Raw genomic sequence first — 16,081 nt, forward strand, 5'->3', positions numbered from 1 at the left:
TGGGTAAATCGAACACAGGATTTCAGCCGAACCAGGTATATAGAACAACTTGCCAAGTAACCATGCACCCGATAACAGTGAAGTTTAACGGTCAATCGTTTGGCTGGGGACCACCTGGGACCTCTTGAAGGACCCATGGGGGTCCCCGGACCCCAGGTTGGAAAGCCGGATCTTGACGCCGGGCGGGCGGGTTTCATTTGTCCTCTGGATGGGGCTCCTCTGTCCTCAGGGGGGCAGCAAACCACCACCCATCGCTCAACCACAGGAAGGTCTACAGTCAGATCATGTGTAGGCCTACGTGGGTGTTTGAGGACAATGATATTTATTTGACACTTCCAGGAGTTACTTTTACTCTTTGGAATAACTGAACATTGCATGGGGTAAAAAAAAAAAAAAAAAAAAAGGACAAGTATTTCAGTTTATTCCACATTGTCATGACATGGAGTTAAATAATAACAATAAATAAATTAACTCTTTTTAAAAAAACTCTGACAAGGTTAATTTTTACTCTAACTGGGATTTTACTGTCGCTGCACTAGAAAACACCTTGGGTGTAACAGTCCTATTTTTTCGCGGTTAAAGAAAAAGTTTTTCTGGGCCTAAGCAGGACATGGACTCTCACTCTGGGTCATAATATCAACCAGCAAACTCTGAAAAAGGCTGAATGGAAGCTGCTCCTGATCCAATTTGGAATTTACACCTGAAAGTCTGAATGACTCCTCGTGGCCTATGGAATAGCATCATCCATCCGTTTGTGTTCAGGCTCAATTGTCTTTAAGTTTCAGAATAGTTTTTGGATTAATAAATGTTCGCTTCAAGCTTAAAATCCGATTTGCGTAAAGGTTTGAATTTTTTTCCCCCATATACATCACAAGGTATTTATGTATAAGGTGGCCGTCTCTTTTGAAACATTATTGTACTATAGTGTTAGTGTTGTTTATGTGATTGTCTAACACAATGCAACCGTCAGAAAGGGGGTTCAGGGGATTCATGGTGTTCAGTCTGCACTCACTTGGACTTGGGTTGGACTCATTTCCTGTTTTGACTTTAGTAAATGTAAGAAAGGGGTTGAAAAAAACTAGAAGACAATTAAATAAACGTTTTGAAACGTGTTACAATGGCTCAATCTTCCCCATTGACCTTTGATCCATTGAATTATTTAAAAGTGCTCAGATAGGGTGTGTGTGTGTGTGGGGGGGGGGGGGGGGGGGGTAGATATTTTAATCTAGAAGCCAGAACCTTCTCAAGGCTCTGGACCACAACATCTATTGAATTTACCAAAGGAAAGGAAAAATGACCTCAATGTGTTTTTCAAGGACAAACGTATTAAAACTACAATTCATTGAAGCAGTTTCTGAGATACTGTTCCATTTCAACACCCTGTGTGTGTGTGTGTGTGTGTGCGTGTGTGTGTGTGTATGTGTGAGAGAGAGAGTGAGAGAGAGTGAGTGTGTTTTACAGCAGAGAGCCCCCCACAGCTCTGCTACAGAGTTCACACAGTGGGGGGGCCGCACACACGGGCAGGTGCAGCGGCGTCAAACTGTACTTCCACTGCGCATGCGTGATAAGGTCGACGACTCCATTTAAACGAATCACCTCCCTGCAAGTCAAACGTATCAAACCGACTCCAAGAAGTCGGTTCCCCATCGAAAGCCTCGCGTGTCAGTATTAAATGTTCGTGGATCGTCATGGATCCATCTCGATGTGGTCATCCGAGCTCCGCACCCAGAAACCTTGAGATGAGGGCCCCGCTTCATCCCGGGCAAAACAAAACAAAAAAACAACCCCAAAAACCAAGCATCAAGCTTCTGACTCCGAAGCGTAAATAGTTGACAAAAAAAAAAAACGTCGGGACTGTGTTTCTCGGCGAGGCTGTGCGTCAGAGTTGCCCTGCAGCCTTTTTTTTTTTTTGGGGGGGGGGGTGCTTCACCCGCAGCCAAGTGAAGTGAGGGAGAGAGCGAAATCTCCATGCGTGTGAAAGGAGGCTGCGGATGGAGAGAGTAACAAGCAGAGTAAATATTTGACAGTGGAGAGCCCTTGGGGAGCTCCAGAGGAACCACTCCTGCTTAAGTCCGCGCCGGGATGTTAAATAGATTAAGGGGCTGCGGATCATTGTGGGCGGGAAAAAAAAATGCAGCCCCCTTTTTGTTGTTGTTTTTTTTTTTTTTTTTTTTTTTTTTTTGCCCTGCGGTCCCCGCGGTGCTCTCCAACCGCCCTGCAAAGCGTAAACCCCCGAGCGGCCGCGTCCTCCGCCGTAATCCGCGCGCGTTTGCGCGTGTGAAGCGCCGCTGGGGCTGCGGTGTGCGCACTTCGACGGCCGGGGGAGTGGAGGCGGGGGGAGTTTGTTTTGCGCTGCCACATTCAAAAAAACCGTGCCCCCATCCCTCCATTAGGTCTCAAAAGCCGTTTAAGGTGCCGCGTTTTACAAGAGGCCCCTTTGAAACCAAACTCGGGTCGTGCGTAAAGACGCGTCGCTGAGAATAGTAGAACTATAATATAACACGGAAAACAAATATTATTTTGATAAATTAAAAAAAAAAAGTAAAACTTCTATTAATTTTTTGGGGGTTTGTCAATTTAAAATTGAGAAATCAAGCTGTAAAGGTTTATATTGAAAAGACGGAAGGCTTTTTGAAGTTGATCCAACGACCTAACGTTCATATGTTTGGTCCAGATGGAGAAGCCGAACGGGTCAGTGCACTCTGATGATCCGTGGAAATCTAACAGGGCTTTAATACCTTACAAATCACATATGTAATGTTATGGGGCCGGCGGGAGACGCGGAGCAGTAGATAGTGGCCCAGATCCCATTCAGCTCCATTGAACACCATGACAACAAGCAACAAGCTCGGATTTATCCTCCCGAGTTAAAGGACACTGTGACGGGGCGTCAATCAGCCATTATTGCGGGACTGAACAAATGCAAAATCTTGACTGGAACAAATGCTTCCAACGGGTCTCGGACGCGGGGCTACATTTCCCCCTTTGTTCCCCTTCTCTGGCTGGCATGTATTTGTGTCCCCCCCCCGCACCCCCCGACCGACCGACCACCCAGGACGACCAGGCGCACCCCAGCGAGGCGCACAGCGAGGCCGCGTCTTTCCTGCGCTCCGTTACGCACCAAGTGCAGTGGATGATGAGACGCAACATCACAGAAACAAAATTAATATTTTATGTTTTTCCTGTCTTTATTATGAAAACAACCACAAGTTCCACCGTAAAGCATTGCAAAGTTATTTAAAAAATTGGCCAGCACTGAAAAAAACCCCCAAATAAATAATAATTTGGAGTCAATGGATCGACTTGAGAAAAAAATGCTTCGGTTTGTTAAACCTACATTTTTAAGGATTTATTTAAAAAAAATACGAAATCTGAAAACTTAATTTACAGCTCAATTTATCAAATTAAATTTGGCAGAGCATGAAAATAAACGTTTTTGCCATTTCTAAGTTGATCAAATGACACATTTTTCAGTGTAGTGATGAATATAGGTTTTTGAAAAGTAATAAAAATAAAACAGATACATTATAAAAGATCGATTTTTGTGCATATTGCCATGCAATTCCATAGTGACACAGTTAGAATAAACATTCAAGGTGCATTATTTTTTTACGCCCGGGGACCAATTCTCCATCGCCCTTTTTGTTGGCCAATTAACGCGCACGTCAACAAATACATTACCTAAACCAACTCAAGACATGGCGCTAATTGCTCACTTTGTATGCAAATATTGGACACGTTTTTTTTGTCTGGTGGGGGTGGGTGGGGGGGGGGTGGGATATGGGATGGGCTCCGTTGTCACTTGCCACCCAAGGCGTGATTCACCAGCAACAATCCCCATTATCTGCCCCCAGTTTGACGATACGAGACGAATCTGTAATGATGACGAGTGTTTCCTTCGGTCATTGTTGAGGCTCGGTCTCTTTATTCGGTTCGCTCACACCTACCGCCATTGGGTGACAGCACTCGAGCCATTCAGGTGCTCAGCGGCATCCCCGCGCTTTAAAAGCCCCGTGTTTGCAGCCTCGAGTGCTGTTTGCGCACACACACACCCACCCACACACACATACACGCACACACACACACACACACGCACACACACACGCAAACACGGCGCGCAGCTCGCACGCACAACGCGTCCCCCGGCAGGATCCGCATCTTCTGCGTTCCAGGGATTTTTCCTATTTTAGGGAAGGTTTGTTTATTTTATTTTATTTATATTTTTTGGGTGGGGGTGGGGGTGGGGGGGTGGGGGGGTGTATTGCCTTTTTACGCACGGATTTTGGATCCCCGCGCGCAAATGGCCGTGGCTGCTGCAAAGTTCAGTTTTTCCGTCAGAAGCATCTTGGATCTGCCCGAGCATGAGGCCGAGGGAGGCCCGGTCCGTTCCTGCTCCAGCTCCCCCTGCTCCTCCTGGATGGACTGCGACGAGGGTCCCGGCGCAGGCCTGTGTGAGTGCATTGCGCGCGGCCGTCGTAGGGGTTGCGATGGGGGTCGTTTTGTTTACTGGGCGATGAGTTTTAACCTTTCGAACCGTCTCCCTTTGCACAGCATCCGATGAGGGCAGCCTGGAGGCGTCCCCCGACTCCACCAAGCCGGACGACTCGGCCGTGGATTCCGAACCCGAGAAGGGCAAGAAGAAGAAGAAGAAGCGGCGCGTCCTGTTCTCCAAGGCCCAGACCTTCGAGCTGGAGAGGCGGTTCCGACAGCAGCGGTACCTGTCGGCCCCGGAGCGTGAGCAGCTTGCCCGGTTGCTCGGCCTGACGCCCACGCAGGTGAAGATCTGGTTCCAGAACCACCGCTACAAGATGAAGCGGGGACGCGCGGAGGCCACGCAGGAATTATGCCGCCCCCCGGTCCTGCGTAGGGTCGTGGTGCCGATCCTGGTCCGGGACGGAAAGCCGTACCAGAACTGCGTGTTCGACGCGGAGCAGGGAGGCTGCGGCGCGGCCACCGGCGCCCCTCAGGGACCCTTCGCCCTGGCCTACCCGCCCTTCCAGCATCTCTCCCCGGGCCCCCTGCAGCCTCCCAGGTACCAGCACTTCTCCAGCCCCGCATCCAGACACACGTTCGCCTGGAGAGACTTGTGGAACAGCTCCGTTCACTTCGGCTCCTTTAAGTGAAGACGCACCAAACGCAAAAGCTCGTTTAGAATTTGCATCAAATGTTTTCTGAATGTTTCCTTTTGCAAAAAAAAAAAGTAATAATAATAAAAAAAATTCATGCAACTTAAATATGATAGATTATCACATTAGATTGGAGATATTTTGCACATTTTATTTTGATATTTCGACTATATTCCTTTGTCTATTTTGATACTTCAGATGTTGATAATATTTTCTCTTGCAAGGGCTTACCGGTGTAGCCTTCATATTATTATAATTATTATTATTATTTTGGATGCTCTATTTTTGTGCGTGTTTAGTCCTGGTGTTGCAGATGAGTGACACATACAGATCGCATTTGTACATAATAATATTCGATGTGAAAAGTAGGCTGAATAAGGCCAAACTAGAAGAGATGTAGCAGCAATATCAGTATTTACCTGAATGTTTGGAGAAGAATGTTGTTTGTTACGTTGCAGTATAACCTTTCATTAAAGGCCAACATTTCCTGACCCACCCCCCACCCCCCAGGGATTAATAAAGTGTTATCTTATCTTAAAACTGTTTAAATCGTTGTATTTGTTTCATAACTCATTGATCAAACCTAGAGCATCATTTTGTTTAAATTCGTCTTAAGCAGTAGTCTCTTATGTTATATGTCTTATATCCATGTTATTTATAGGTTACTGTGGTAATTTAGTGGTCATTTCTCTTGCCCATGAATGACTACATTCATGGGCAAGAGAAATGACCACTAAATGACCACTAGCAAATGACCAGAAACCACGAACACCATAGAAAAATAATAATTGTAATGCAATAATTATTATAATTATAATTATAATATGTTTGTCATTGGTTAAAATAATTAAATGTATTGTACTTGTCATAATAAAGTCATAATAATACACATGCCGGGCGATTTTAACCAATTAAGTGAACGTAGGTTGGCGACGCATCTAAATCCAAAGTAAAGCCCTGAGCTTTTATGATGTTAAAAACCGAGCAGGGATCCAAAAGCTGAGTAAACATCCCAGTCGAAGGACTGGATTTGGTTTGGCATAAGAATACCTGGTAAACACTGCAGCCGCACTCAACAGAACAGATTGTGTTCTGCAGCTTTCCACTTTCATGCATTTACAGTTGTGTTATGCCAAGGCACCAGAGGAAGTCCCCGGTGGCTGTAATTAGTTGGGATTTTTTTTAAATTTAAATCAAGATCCTATTACTGATATCTCCCTGTCGGATTCACTGGTTCAATTTCAACAGAACCTCTAAACCAGGGGTTCCCAAAGTATAGTACGTGGGCCGCTATAGGCGTCAGTGAATTGCAGAGTGGGGTCCGCAGGGTTTTAAATTTGTGCACAACACAATCAAAACACAACAGTTTATTATGGGCAAATCATTGAGAGATGTCTTGTGTGTGTGTGTGTGTGTGTGTGTGTGTGTGTGTGTGTGTGTGTGTGTGTGTGTTGAGGATTGGGAGTGGGGGGTCCTCAGCCGTAGCCTAGTTTGGTTAGGCCTAGGGGACCTTCCCATAAAAAAAAAGTGGGAACCCCTGCTCCAAGCTCTTCAACACACATCAGATCAAAATACACTTACACAGTAACACACTTACTGGCTGTAATGAGATTTGGTTTCATGAAATATAATATAATTCTAATAAACGATGACGCCCTAGGGGTCTGTGAATGAATTGCAGGAGATCCCCAGCAAAATAATAAATTCAATGTATATTTTTTCACAAAACATACAGTATATAGTCATGAGATCAGCAAGCTTAAACCCACCAGCCCTGGTCCAGGGGGTCCCGATGGAGGGCTCGGACGCCACCCCGAGCCACTGGAGGGCGCTCGGCAGGTTCACTGAGAAACATCTGAAATATCACAGAATATGCAGTGAAATGTGAAATGTCAATAATTAAAATTATAGAAACAATAATAGAAATCCAAACAAATTGTGTATGTCTGATGTGTTCTCAACTTGAAATACAATTTAAGATGCACATTTTAAGTTGAGACAACCCCCCCAAAAAATGCGACTTTCACAAATTAAAGCTTTCTTCTTTTTTTTTTTTTTTTTTTTTTTTAACGTTCATCCAACTCCTGCAAATGCATCTATTTATTTCAGTGCAGATAAAGTGTGTGTGGGGGCCAGAGCTTACTGTGCCAAGGAGGCACGCCGTAAAACAAGTTTGGGAACCCCGTGATACAGACAATGAGGGAAAAAGCATTCCCGTTTTGGTGCATTTCTCGCTTTCCTTCGCACAGACTGAAGGAATCAGATATTCAGCGCATAATTTATAGTTTTCTACATCTAGCGAAGGGTCTCATGCTCCGCGACCCCTGTAATGTTGTTTGCTCGTCCTGTGACCCTGCAGCGCATCGTCCCTGTCACCTGGTCCTTTGTGCGCCCTGCTCGGGCCACCTTGTCTCCCATATGGAGGGGACTGGCCCAGGCCCTCAGCTCCCCTTAAACACTGCTTTTGTCTGCGTGTCTCCCGCTGAATGGACCATTGTCCCCCACCCGAAAGGGACCTAGACAAAATCTCCAGTGTTTCAATCCTCGTGATGTTTAATCAGTCCCTGCGACAAATTTATGAGGTTTAACCACACAATGGCGGTTCAGAGCATCGTGGGTTTTAAGGGTGACAAAGACAGGCTTTTAGAGGTTGCCATTGGTTTTTTAGGTTGGCCGGAAGAATTGTCCCTATAGGATGACCAAGGTATAGTGGTAGCTACTCTTTGGCCCATACATCGGGGTCCTTTTTGGAAGTTAAATGAGCTCCATGTTAAATATACCACTAGGGGTGTCTTGCAAACCGCTAAAAAGACCCGTAATCCCTGGATTACTAAGCGCTTCCTTCGGATATATGTGTATTGGCCTGCAGACTTTTTAATCCATGCAGCTGTGATGTGTCTTAAATGGGTTTTTTTCTGTTGTTTTTTTTTTCCTGGTTCATGACGAATACAAGGACACGTTTGGAGACGGCCTTGAGGGAGAATATCTGAAAATGGAAGGTGACCTCAAGGCTCACCTATGACCAGACCTCAGAACCTCAGATCTGCTGCAGAAACAACTTTTCCTGCTCAGGCTTTTTGAAGTATTTGTTTAATTGAAGCTTTCTCTTTAGCTCAGTTGGTTTTTAGAGTCTATGGGGTCCCACACTGCCTTTTATAATCTCTCCAAATTTCACCACAAAAAAACAAATCAATCGATTTACCAACTCAAACATAATTTGATGAGGTCAGCTATTTCACTTTGTGACTCTAAAAGCTGTGGGTTGAGTATGATTGGATGAATTGAATGTTTCAACACCTTTATTGCTTTAAGGCTTTATTGAGATAGGTTTGTCTCAGAATTATTTGTGTGAACAGATCGAAAATCCGTGTGTGAATGTGAAATCTGTAAATATAAAACACCTTGTCAAGAAAATGCCCAAAAAATGTGCAACATACGTGGAATCGTCTTTACACACATGGGTTTATATTTTACACACGTGGATCTTCATTTTAGACCCACTGATCAAAATTTTACACATGTATATTTTAATTTGACACCCACAGATTTACATTTTACACACACGTAAATTTACATTTTACACGTGTGTGTGTGTGTGTGGATTTTCATTTTACAGAATCAGAATCAGAATCGTCTTTATTGCCAAGTAAGTACACGTACAAGGGATTGGTGTTCGGCACATACAGGAAACATAAATGTAAAATAGAACAATAGGAAAACAATCTGTAAATATGTAAGAATATGCAAAATAAGGCTTCATTTATTTATTATTGATCTATTTATATATATATATTTATTTATTTATTTGTTTGTGTGTTTGCTTGTTTGCTCATTTATTTATTTGTTTGTTTGTTTGTTTTTTGTTTGTTTGTTTATTTATTTGTTTATTTATTTGCTTGTTTGTTTGTTTGTTTATTTAAATAAAGCTGTACAGTTTGTGCAGGAATGTGCAAATGTTCAGTATAAACTGTAACAGTATGTGCAATGTGCAGGGAAAATAGTCCAGAAGAATGAGGAATGTGCGTTCATGTAACGCATCAACATATCCATCCAATTCAAGGCGTACAGGTCTGTGTGGTGTCTATAGGGAGAGGGGGTGAGGGTCAGTGGGGGGAGCCTGGGCCTTGATGATGAGGCCAGTTGCAGACGGGAAGAAACTGTTGTTGTGGCGAGAGGGTTATGCCTTGTTGGACCGCAGCCTCCCGCCAGAGGGAAGTGTTTCAAACAGTTTGCGTCCGGGGTGGGAGGGGTCAGCCACAATCTGACCTGCACGCCTCAGGGTCCTGGAGGCGTATAGGTCCCGGAGGCGCACAGGTCCTGGAGAGATGGCAGATTGCAGCCAATCACCTTCTCAGCAGAGCGAATGACACGCCGCAGTCTGCCCTTGTCCTTGGTGTAGAAGTGCACCATCGTCGTCTCTGGCAGGTTGGGCTTCCTCAGCTGGCGCAGGGGATACGTCCTCTGCTGGGCTTTCTTGACGATGGAGCTGAGGTCCAGGGAGATGATGGTTCCCAGGAAGCGGCAGGACTCCACAGTGTGGACTGGGGAGTCACAGAGGGTGATGGGGGTGAGTGGGGCTGCGCTCTTCCTGAAGTCCACAACCATCTCCAACGTCTTCACAGCGTTGAGCGCCAGGTTGTTCTGGCTGCACCAGGTCACCAGATGGTCAAGCTCCCACCTGTAGGCGGACTCGTCACCAGAGATGAGCCCAATGAGGGTGGTGTCGTCCGCAAATTTCAGGAGCTTGACAGAGTCGTGCCTGGAGACGCAGCTGTTGGTGAACAGGGAGAAGAGCAGAGGAGAAAGAACGCAGCCTTGAGGGGAACCGGTGCTGATGGTCTGGTTGTGTACCACGTGTGTACCGGCTGCTGGTACACACTGGATTTACATTTTACACACATTGATTTCCACATGTATTACTCGGCTATGTTCTGATAGCGCATGATCGCCTGCTGACGACGTCAATACAAACATTTAACAATATATTACAGCAGAAGAATAGTATCGAGAATTTTAAAATTGAAGTGTTTTTTTGGTCATTGTTACGCAGGGCCAGAGGTCACCTACTCCCCTGAGGGGCGCTCGGGGAGTCGTTGTTCCCGTCATCCACAGTCCTCTGAACGACCACCAGATGGAACACCGCAAGGCGACCATAGACCCAATGTCAGCGTCGGGTTCATTTGGCAAGGAGCAACACCTTACAGTTGGGGCGGGGAGTTGGAAAGTGAAAGGAATGGATCCTCTCAATTTTGTGGATCCTCATCCTACCAAATAAAATGTGATAATCACCCATTTCTTTGCGATTAAAATTTATCCTGAGAAAACCATGTTTAGAAACACTTACACGTTATTTACTGTATGCGACCAAGTACAAATGTTGAAACATTCTAATCACATTGGAGTTTGGACCACTGTATGTATATTACAGTACCATATCTACATATTTACTTACTTACTTCTGTAACATAACCCCTATTTTTATGTATTATATATTGTGCAATATAACATACTCCATACTATCACCACTTGACTCCTAAACATGATACTTTAGCATAAGCACCATTGAGAATTGTTTTGGTTGTTAGTGTGCAGCGGCAACAGCCAATCGAATGGGAAAACACTTCTCCATCCCTATACAACTTTTATAGTAAATATCCAGTGAAAATGAAGAAAAGGTGAGATGTTGGACTCAGCGTCATGTTTTAGAGAAGATGTTTATTCTGAAAGAATAAATGCAAAATGAAAGGGATGAGGTGGCCCTCTGGCTGTACTGGACCAACTGAAGTTAACGGCCAACTGATTGTCCATATAGAACATACCAATAATGCTGAAAACAACAAAGGGACAGTGATTACAACAAACCCAATGGTAAGTAAAACAAATGACACAAGTAATCTCTTTACAGGTTGGATGTTATGAATTCTGGTCTATTTACAAGGTATCTCAATCATATTTACAATGTATAAAATCCCGCCCCCTGCTTTTATTCCCCCAGCCCGAAACATGAATGTTTACCGTCGCCATGGCAACAGATGCCGGTGGAGTATAGCTTACATCAGTTTATCTTAATCTACATAATAATAATCTTAATCTACGACAATAACATTTCTAGCCAGAAACATCTATCAACACCAACAGCCATCGTATCAAAGACCTTAAAGCAGAATTATGTAACTTTTGGGATTTGGGATTTGGTATTTGGCGATATAAAATGTGGTCTGGGGATGGTCTGGTTTGAGCAGCCACATCTGACCTAAACCTAGGTGATTGGGATCAGGGTGGCTGCATGCCTGTTGCACGTTGGTTGGTCTAACGAGCAGCAGGTAAACCACCCATCCCCACACACACTCAGGATAGGAGCCCTGCCATGACACATGTCTGCAACACCCCGTCTTCTGTGTCTCTGAGCCGGAGGTCCCTGAAACGCCACTTGGTGGTGGCGGGTTGTAGGCGAAACTGCCACAGGTAGGTTCAAATTTGAACCTACCTGTGGCAGGTCCAAATTTGAACCTACCTTATCGGTCACGGTTCAATAGCAGTTACAGTAACAAACGCAGATATAATGTACACCTAGGTTACAGCGCCCCCTGCACATATCTCCCCGCTTCAGTGAGAACTCAGTCCACGGCTCCCACGGAGCCTCTCTCCGCCTCGGGGAGAGAGGTCGGAGGATCGGCCTCCCGCTACCGATGTAGGCACCAGATGTGCTCGGGCTGGCAGAACGCGAGTCAAAGGGTAAAAGAAGCGTGGCACACGGAAAGCGAGGGCCGCCAGGCGCCGGATGGGGTGCGGGTGGCCCATGTCATCCACGCCGTCGGGGAGGTGTTTTGACCGGCAAGTTTATAATTAACCGTTAGGTTTTTACGTTTATTATTTTTGCCTGGTGAAATTTATAAAAATTAAAAAAACATTTTGGATAAATTTTACCAGGCGAAAAAATGGTAATTACCGGTGCCCAACATCCAGGAAGTGATGTGTCGTAAAGTGTGACACACTTTTCCCACGGTTTCGTACCCAAACACAGAAGTTACATAGTGCAATAACAGGCGTCTGGGGGGGGGGGGGTCTCCATATGACAAGTTAGTGAATCAAAATGATTCCGATGAATGATTCATGAGCTTATCCACATGTGTAAAAACCAAAAATATGAGTTAAGAGTTTGGGATGAAAAGATAACGCTACACAGGACTTTATTATTTCCTTCTTCCCCCATAACCTCAACAATACTACCAACTGCCAACTTTTAGATTATTACATTAATCCCAGATATTAAATGAGACCGAACAAAATTAAAGTACATCATTACAAGTACAAATATTATAAATGCTGAGCGGAAGTTGTAGAAGCTCTAATGGGCATCTTGAAATGGCAATCTATAAAAGATATTATATAGTATGGAACAAAGACGAGGTGGAACACAGGGGCTCTCTGTTAAACTTTACATGATGTGTTGGACAAATCTATATCCATAAAACATAAGACTCACTTCATTGTTGATGGTCGCAAATCTGCCATTTTGCATCTGTGCGACATCAAACTCCGCATGAAAGAACGAGCCTCTGGCAATAAATGCACGGAAATGTCTTTTCAAGAACCCGAAGGAAAACTCAAGGCCTTTGACGAGGAGCTGAGGTCACGCGGTTTGTCCATATCTCCACTAGGTGGCGGTGTAACACATGCTATTCCCTACGGACTCACCTGCTCGTCCCAGAATCTCCCTCTCTCTCTCTCTCTCCCTCCCTCTCTCTCTCTCTCTCCCTCTCTCTCTCTCTCTCTCTCTCTCTCTCTCTCTCTCTCTCTCTCTCCCTCTCTCTCTCTCTCTCCCTCTCTCTCCCTCCCTCTCTCTCTCTCCCTCTCTCTCTCTCTTTCTCTCTCTCCCTCTCTCTCTCTCTCTCTCTCTCTCTCTCTCTCTCTCTCTCCCTCTCTCTCTCTCTCTCTCTCTCTCTCTCTCTCTCTCTCTCTCTCTCTCCCTCTCTCTCTCAAATCCCAGCGGATGACGTCACTCAGAGTCCAGAGTCCCGCACTGGGTTAGCGCCAAGTCGCTGCGAGGCATTTCGGCGGCTAGAAACGGTTCAGTCCGGTGAGGGCGGCGAACGGGAAAGTCGCAGCTGCCTCTGGCCCAAAAAGTTCCGTCTCTTGGCAGCGCGTCGCCGCTGAACGGAGCCGCCCGCGTCCTCATTATCCCGAGGAATTAGCTCGAGCGCTTGGACTAATTACCGCTAATTGTCCGTAATAAACCTGTTCCCACACAAGAAATGCTGCTGATTTAGATGATTAAGAACGCATTTCGAAATCCCGCAATTAAGAAAGGCATAGTCCGGATCTACCTTGCGTGCGGAAAAGTGGTGCTTTTTAATTGCGTTGGTGTGCGTGTTCTGTCTGGGGAGGCATTGATAATTATATTCCAGGCGCTTGATTTTTAACAATACCAATATGTAAAATGCTGCAAAAAAAAGTTTGCCGATCAAACTTACAACAGGAATATATATTTGTTTCTATTTTATGTCGGAGAATTAATTACATGGAAAGGTTCAACAAGGCTTCTGTATTTTTTTTTATTTTGCTTTACATTTTCCATTCCAAGAGACTGCAGGCGCACTAATGGGAACCTTTCTTTTTCCACTTTTTTAATGCATACTTCAAGAGAGTACAGTGCTTGGTATTATTAGTATTGGTGCTAGGTACTATTTGCAGGACACTTTGTACACGGACCTCATTACATTCAAGCTTAAGAATATTATAAATATTGTATTTCGTTATGTGTTCGTTTTCATATTTGTTATGTGTATAAGGACAGTTGTGTATAGATCTACTCTGCGGTGTTTGTATACTATCCTGATCATTTTCCTATGTTCTTCTCATTTCAAAATTGGATCGCATTAATAATAATAATAATGATGATAATAATAATAATAATAATAATAATAATAATAATAATAATAATAATAATAATAATAACAACAATCATGATTGAAATTAATATGAATTATTATTCATTTGATTAGCAGAATTGCAATCCTGTCTGATCATGTCTATTTGCATTTGCTGTTGAAAAAACGACACTCGAGAGAGAAAAAGAAAAGAAAACTCGAGAAATAAAAAAATAAAATGTTATATCGAGCGAGGAAGGCTATACGCTTATTGCATATATATAGGGCCTGATTCCAGCTGCCACCAGAAGACGCTGTGTTTCTGTAATTCCTTTATGGTTTGATGTGGAGAGGTGCTCAGGACACCGACAGATCAGAGGGAAAGTCCATCCCATGGATGCTTTCATTTTATTATTGACGGTGACATTTTATTTTATCGACCGCTGATGACACCCTTGCGTCAATCGGGCAGGTTAAAGCAATTTCACTCATTTTCCTATTCGAGCGTTTTGCTGTCTATATGTTTGCTGCCAACAACCTAAATAGCAACTACAATAATAATATAAACAATATAAATATACAATATCAACTATAGTAATAATAACAACAATATGTATATATTGTATATGTCAAATGCATGACGCGTATTTTTTTTTTTAAATGTGGGGTTGTATCACTAACGTTTATGGCAGTCTGTCGTTACTTTTGCAAAATTTGCAACAGTACAACAACAACAACAACAACAACACAATAACAAAACTAATACTACCACAATTGATAATAATAATGCTAATTATTTATTTTAAAATAAACTGGAAATTATTTGCTTCCTTATCTTTGTTATCTTTGGGGTTTTTTTTGGTTGTTTTTTTTTGTATGTTACGTAAAATGTAGTTGTTGGTGATTTGGTGGTCGTCATATGAGGAGAAGGAGCTACAAGGAATTGCCTTTTAAAAACCGCCGCAGCGACATTTGAACTCGCGGTGCGGCGCCGCGGGGCCAGAGTTCACCGGCCGCGCCGAGGGAGTGCGGCCGGCGTCGTTCTCTTCTCGCTCCGGGACGCGGTGGAGGGGGCTTCCTGGCGCGAGGCTGCGGGAGAGGGAGCCCTCGAACGCCGCGACACTTCCCCCGAGAGCCTCCTCTTCTCCCCCAGACCCCTCTTCTCCCCCAGACCCCTCTTCTCCCCCAGACCCCTCTTCTCCCCCAGACCCCTCTTCTCCCCCAGACCCCTCTTCTCCCCCAGACCCCTCTTCTCCCCCAGACCCCTCTTCTTCCCCTTCCACCCGGTCCTCGGGGCGCGCGTCTGGGTTTTGGGTAACGCGCCGCGCGCATCCAGTGATATCAAACGAGGAAAAGGCAAAAAGCAAAGGGGGGTTAATCATTCACACAGCCACTTAACACGCGGATGTGTATTTATTTGCTTATCAGTCAATTTCCCTCCCCGCAAGTGCACTTTTGCATGTCTGAGCACGATAAGGAATAACACAAACAATCCAGCAATCACTGGAGGCCTCTCACGGCCATTAAAAGTCAGCGGTTCAACCGAGGCTCGTTCAGACGCGGAGTGGTTCTCCAACTCTCAAGTCCATATAGGCCTCCTTCCATCAAGGGCCTCTCGTAAACATCACTACAGTTAATAAAGTGCATTGTGGTCGCCGCAACCCCAAGGTAGACGGGCGACGACCGGGCTGAATTTGACTGTTTACGACGGCGGCCACTACAATGACACCTCAAACATTTATGATCGCGTACAGTGCTCGAGCTGTCGCGCGTGGGAGGGGAGCGCACGCCGCGCCGGTGCGTGAAGTGAAATTACGCACGGCCGAAAGGAGGATAGAGCTGCTCCGTATTGTTGTATGCCCCGCCTCTGGTGGTAGTCTCCAACCTGGCACCCAGCTAAAACAAACCAAAGCCGGCACCGAGCTCCCACTCAATCCAATTAAGGCGGACTTCAGTGCGCACTCGTACGTGTTCATCTAACAGGATCGACGCGGAGACAACGGGAACCAGAGGGGCTTTGGCCAAAAAAAAGAAGAAGGACAGATTGCCTCGCCTTCTGATTTCTCCCTCCCCAGCCCCAGAACA

General features: G+C 44.9%; 1 protein-coding gene across 1 annotated transcript; it reads left to right on the forward strand.

Moving 5' to 3' along the window:
* Window positions 1–4,300: 4,300 nt before the first annotated feature.
* nkx2.9 (NK2 transcription factor related, locus 9) lies at window positions 4,301–5,123 on the forward strand (the record flags this gene model as incomplete). The annotated part of the gene is made up of 2 exons (XM_080024663.1): window positions 4,301–4,451; window positions 4,552–5,123. The coding sequence occupies 2 exons, from the start codon at window positions 4,301–4,303 to the stop codon at window positions 5,121–5,123; spliced, it is 723 nt and encodes a 240-aa protein (XP_079880789.1).
* Between the last annotated feature and the right edge of the window lie 10,958 nt (window positions 5,124–16,081).

Source organism: Zeus faber (assembly GCF_960531495.2).
Source record: "Zeus faber genome assembly, contig: SCAFFOLD_70, whole genome shotgun sequence".
Classification (NCBI taxonomy): Eukaryota; Metazoa; Chordata; class Actinopteri; order Zeiformes; family Zeidae; genus Zeus; species Zeus faber.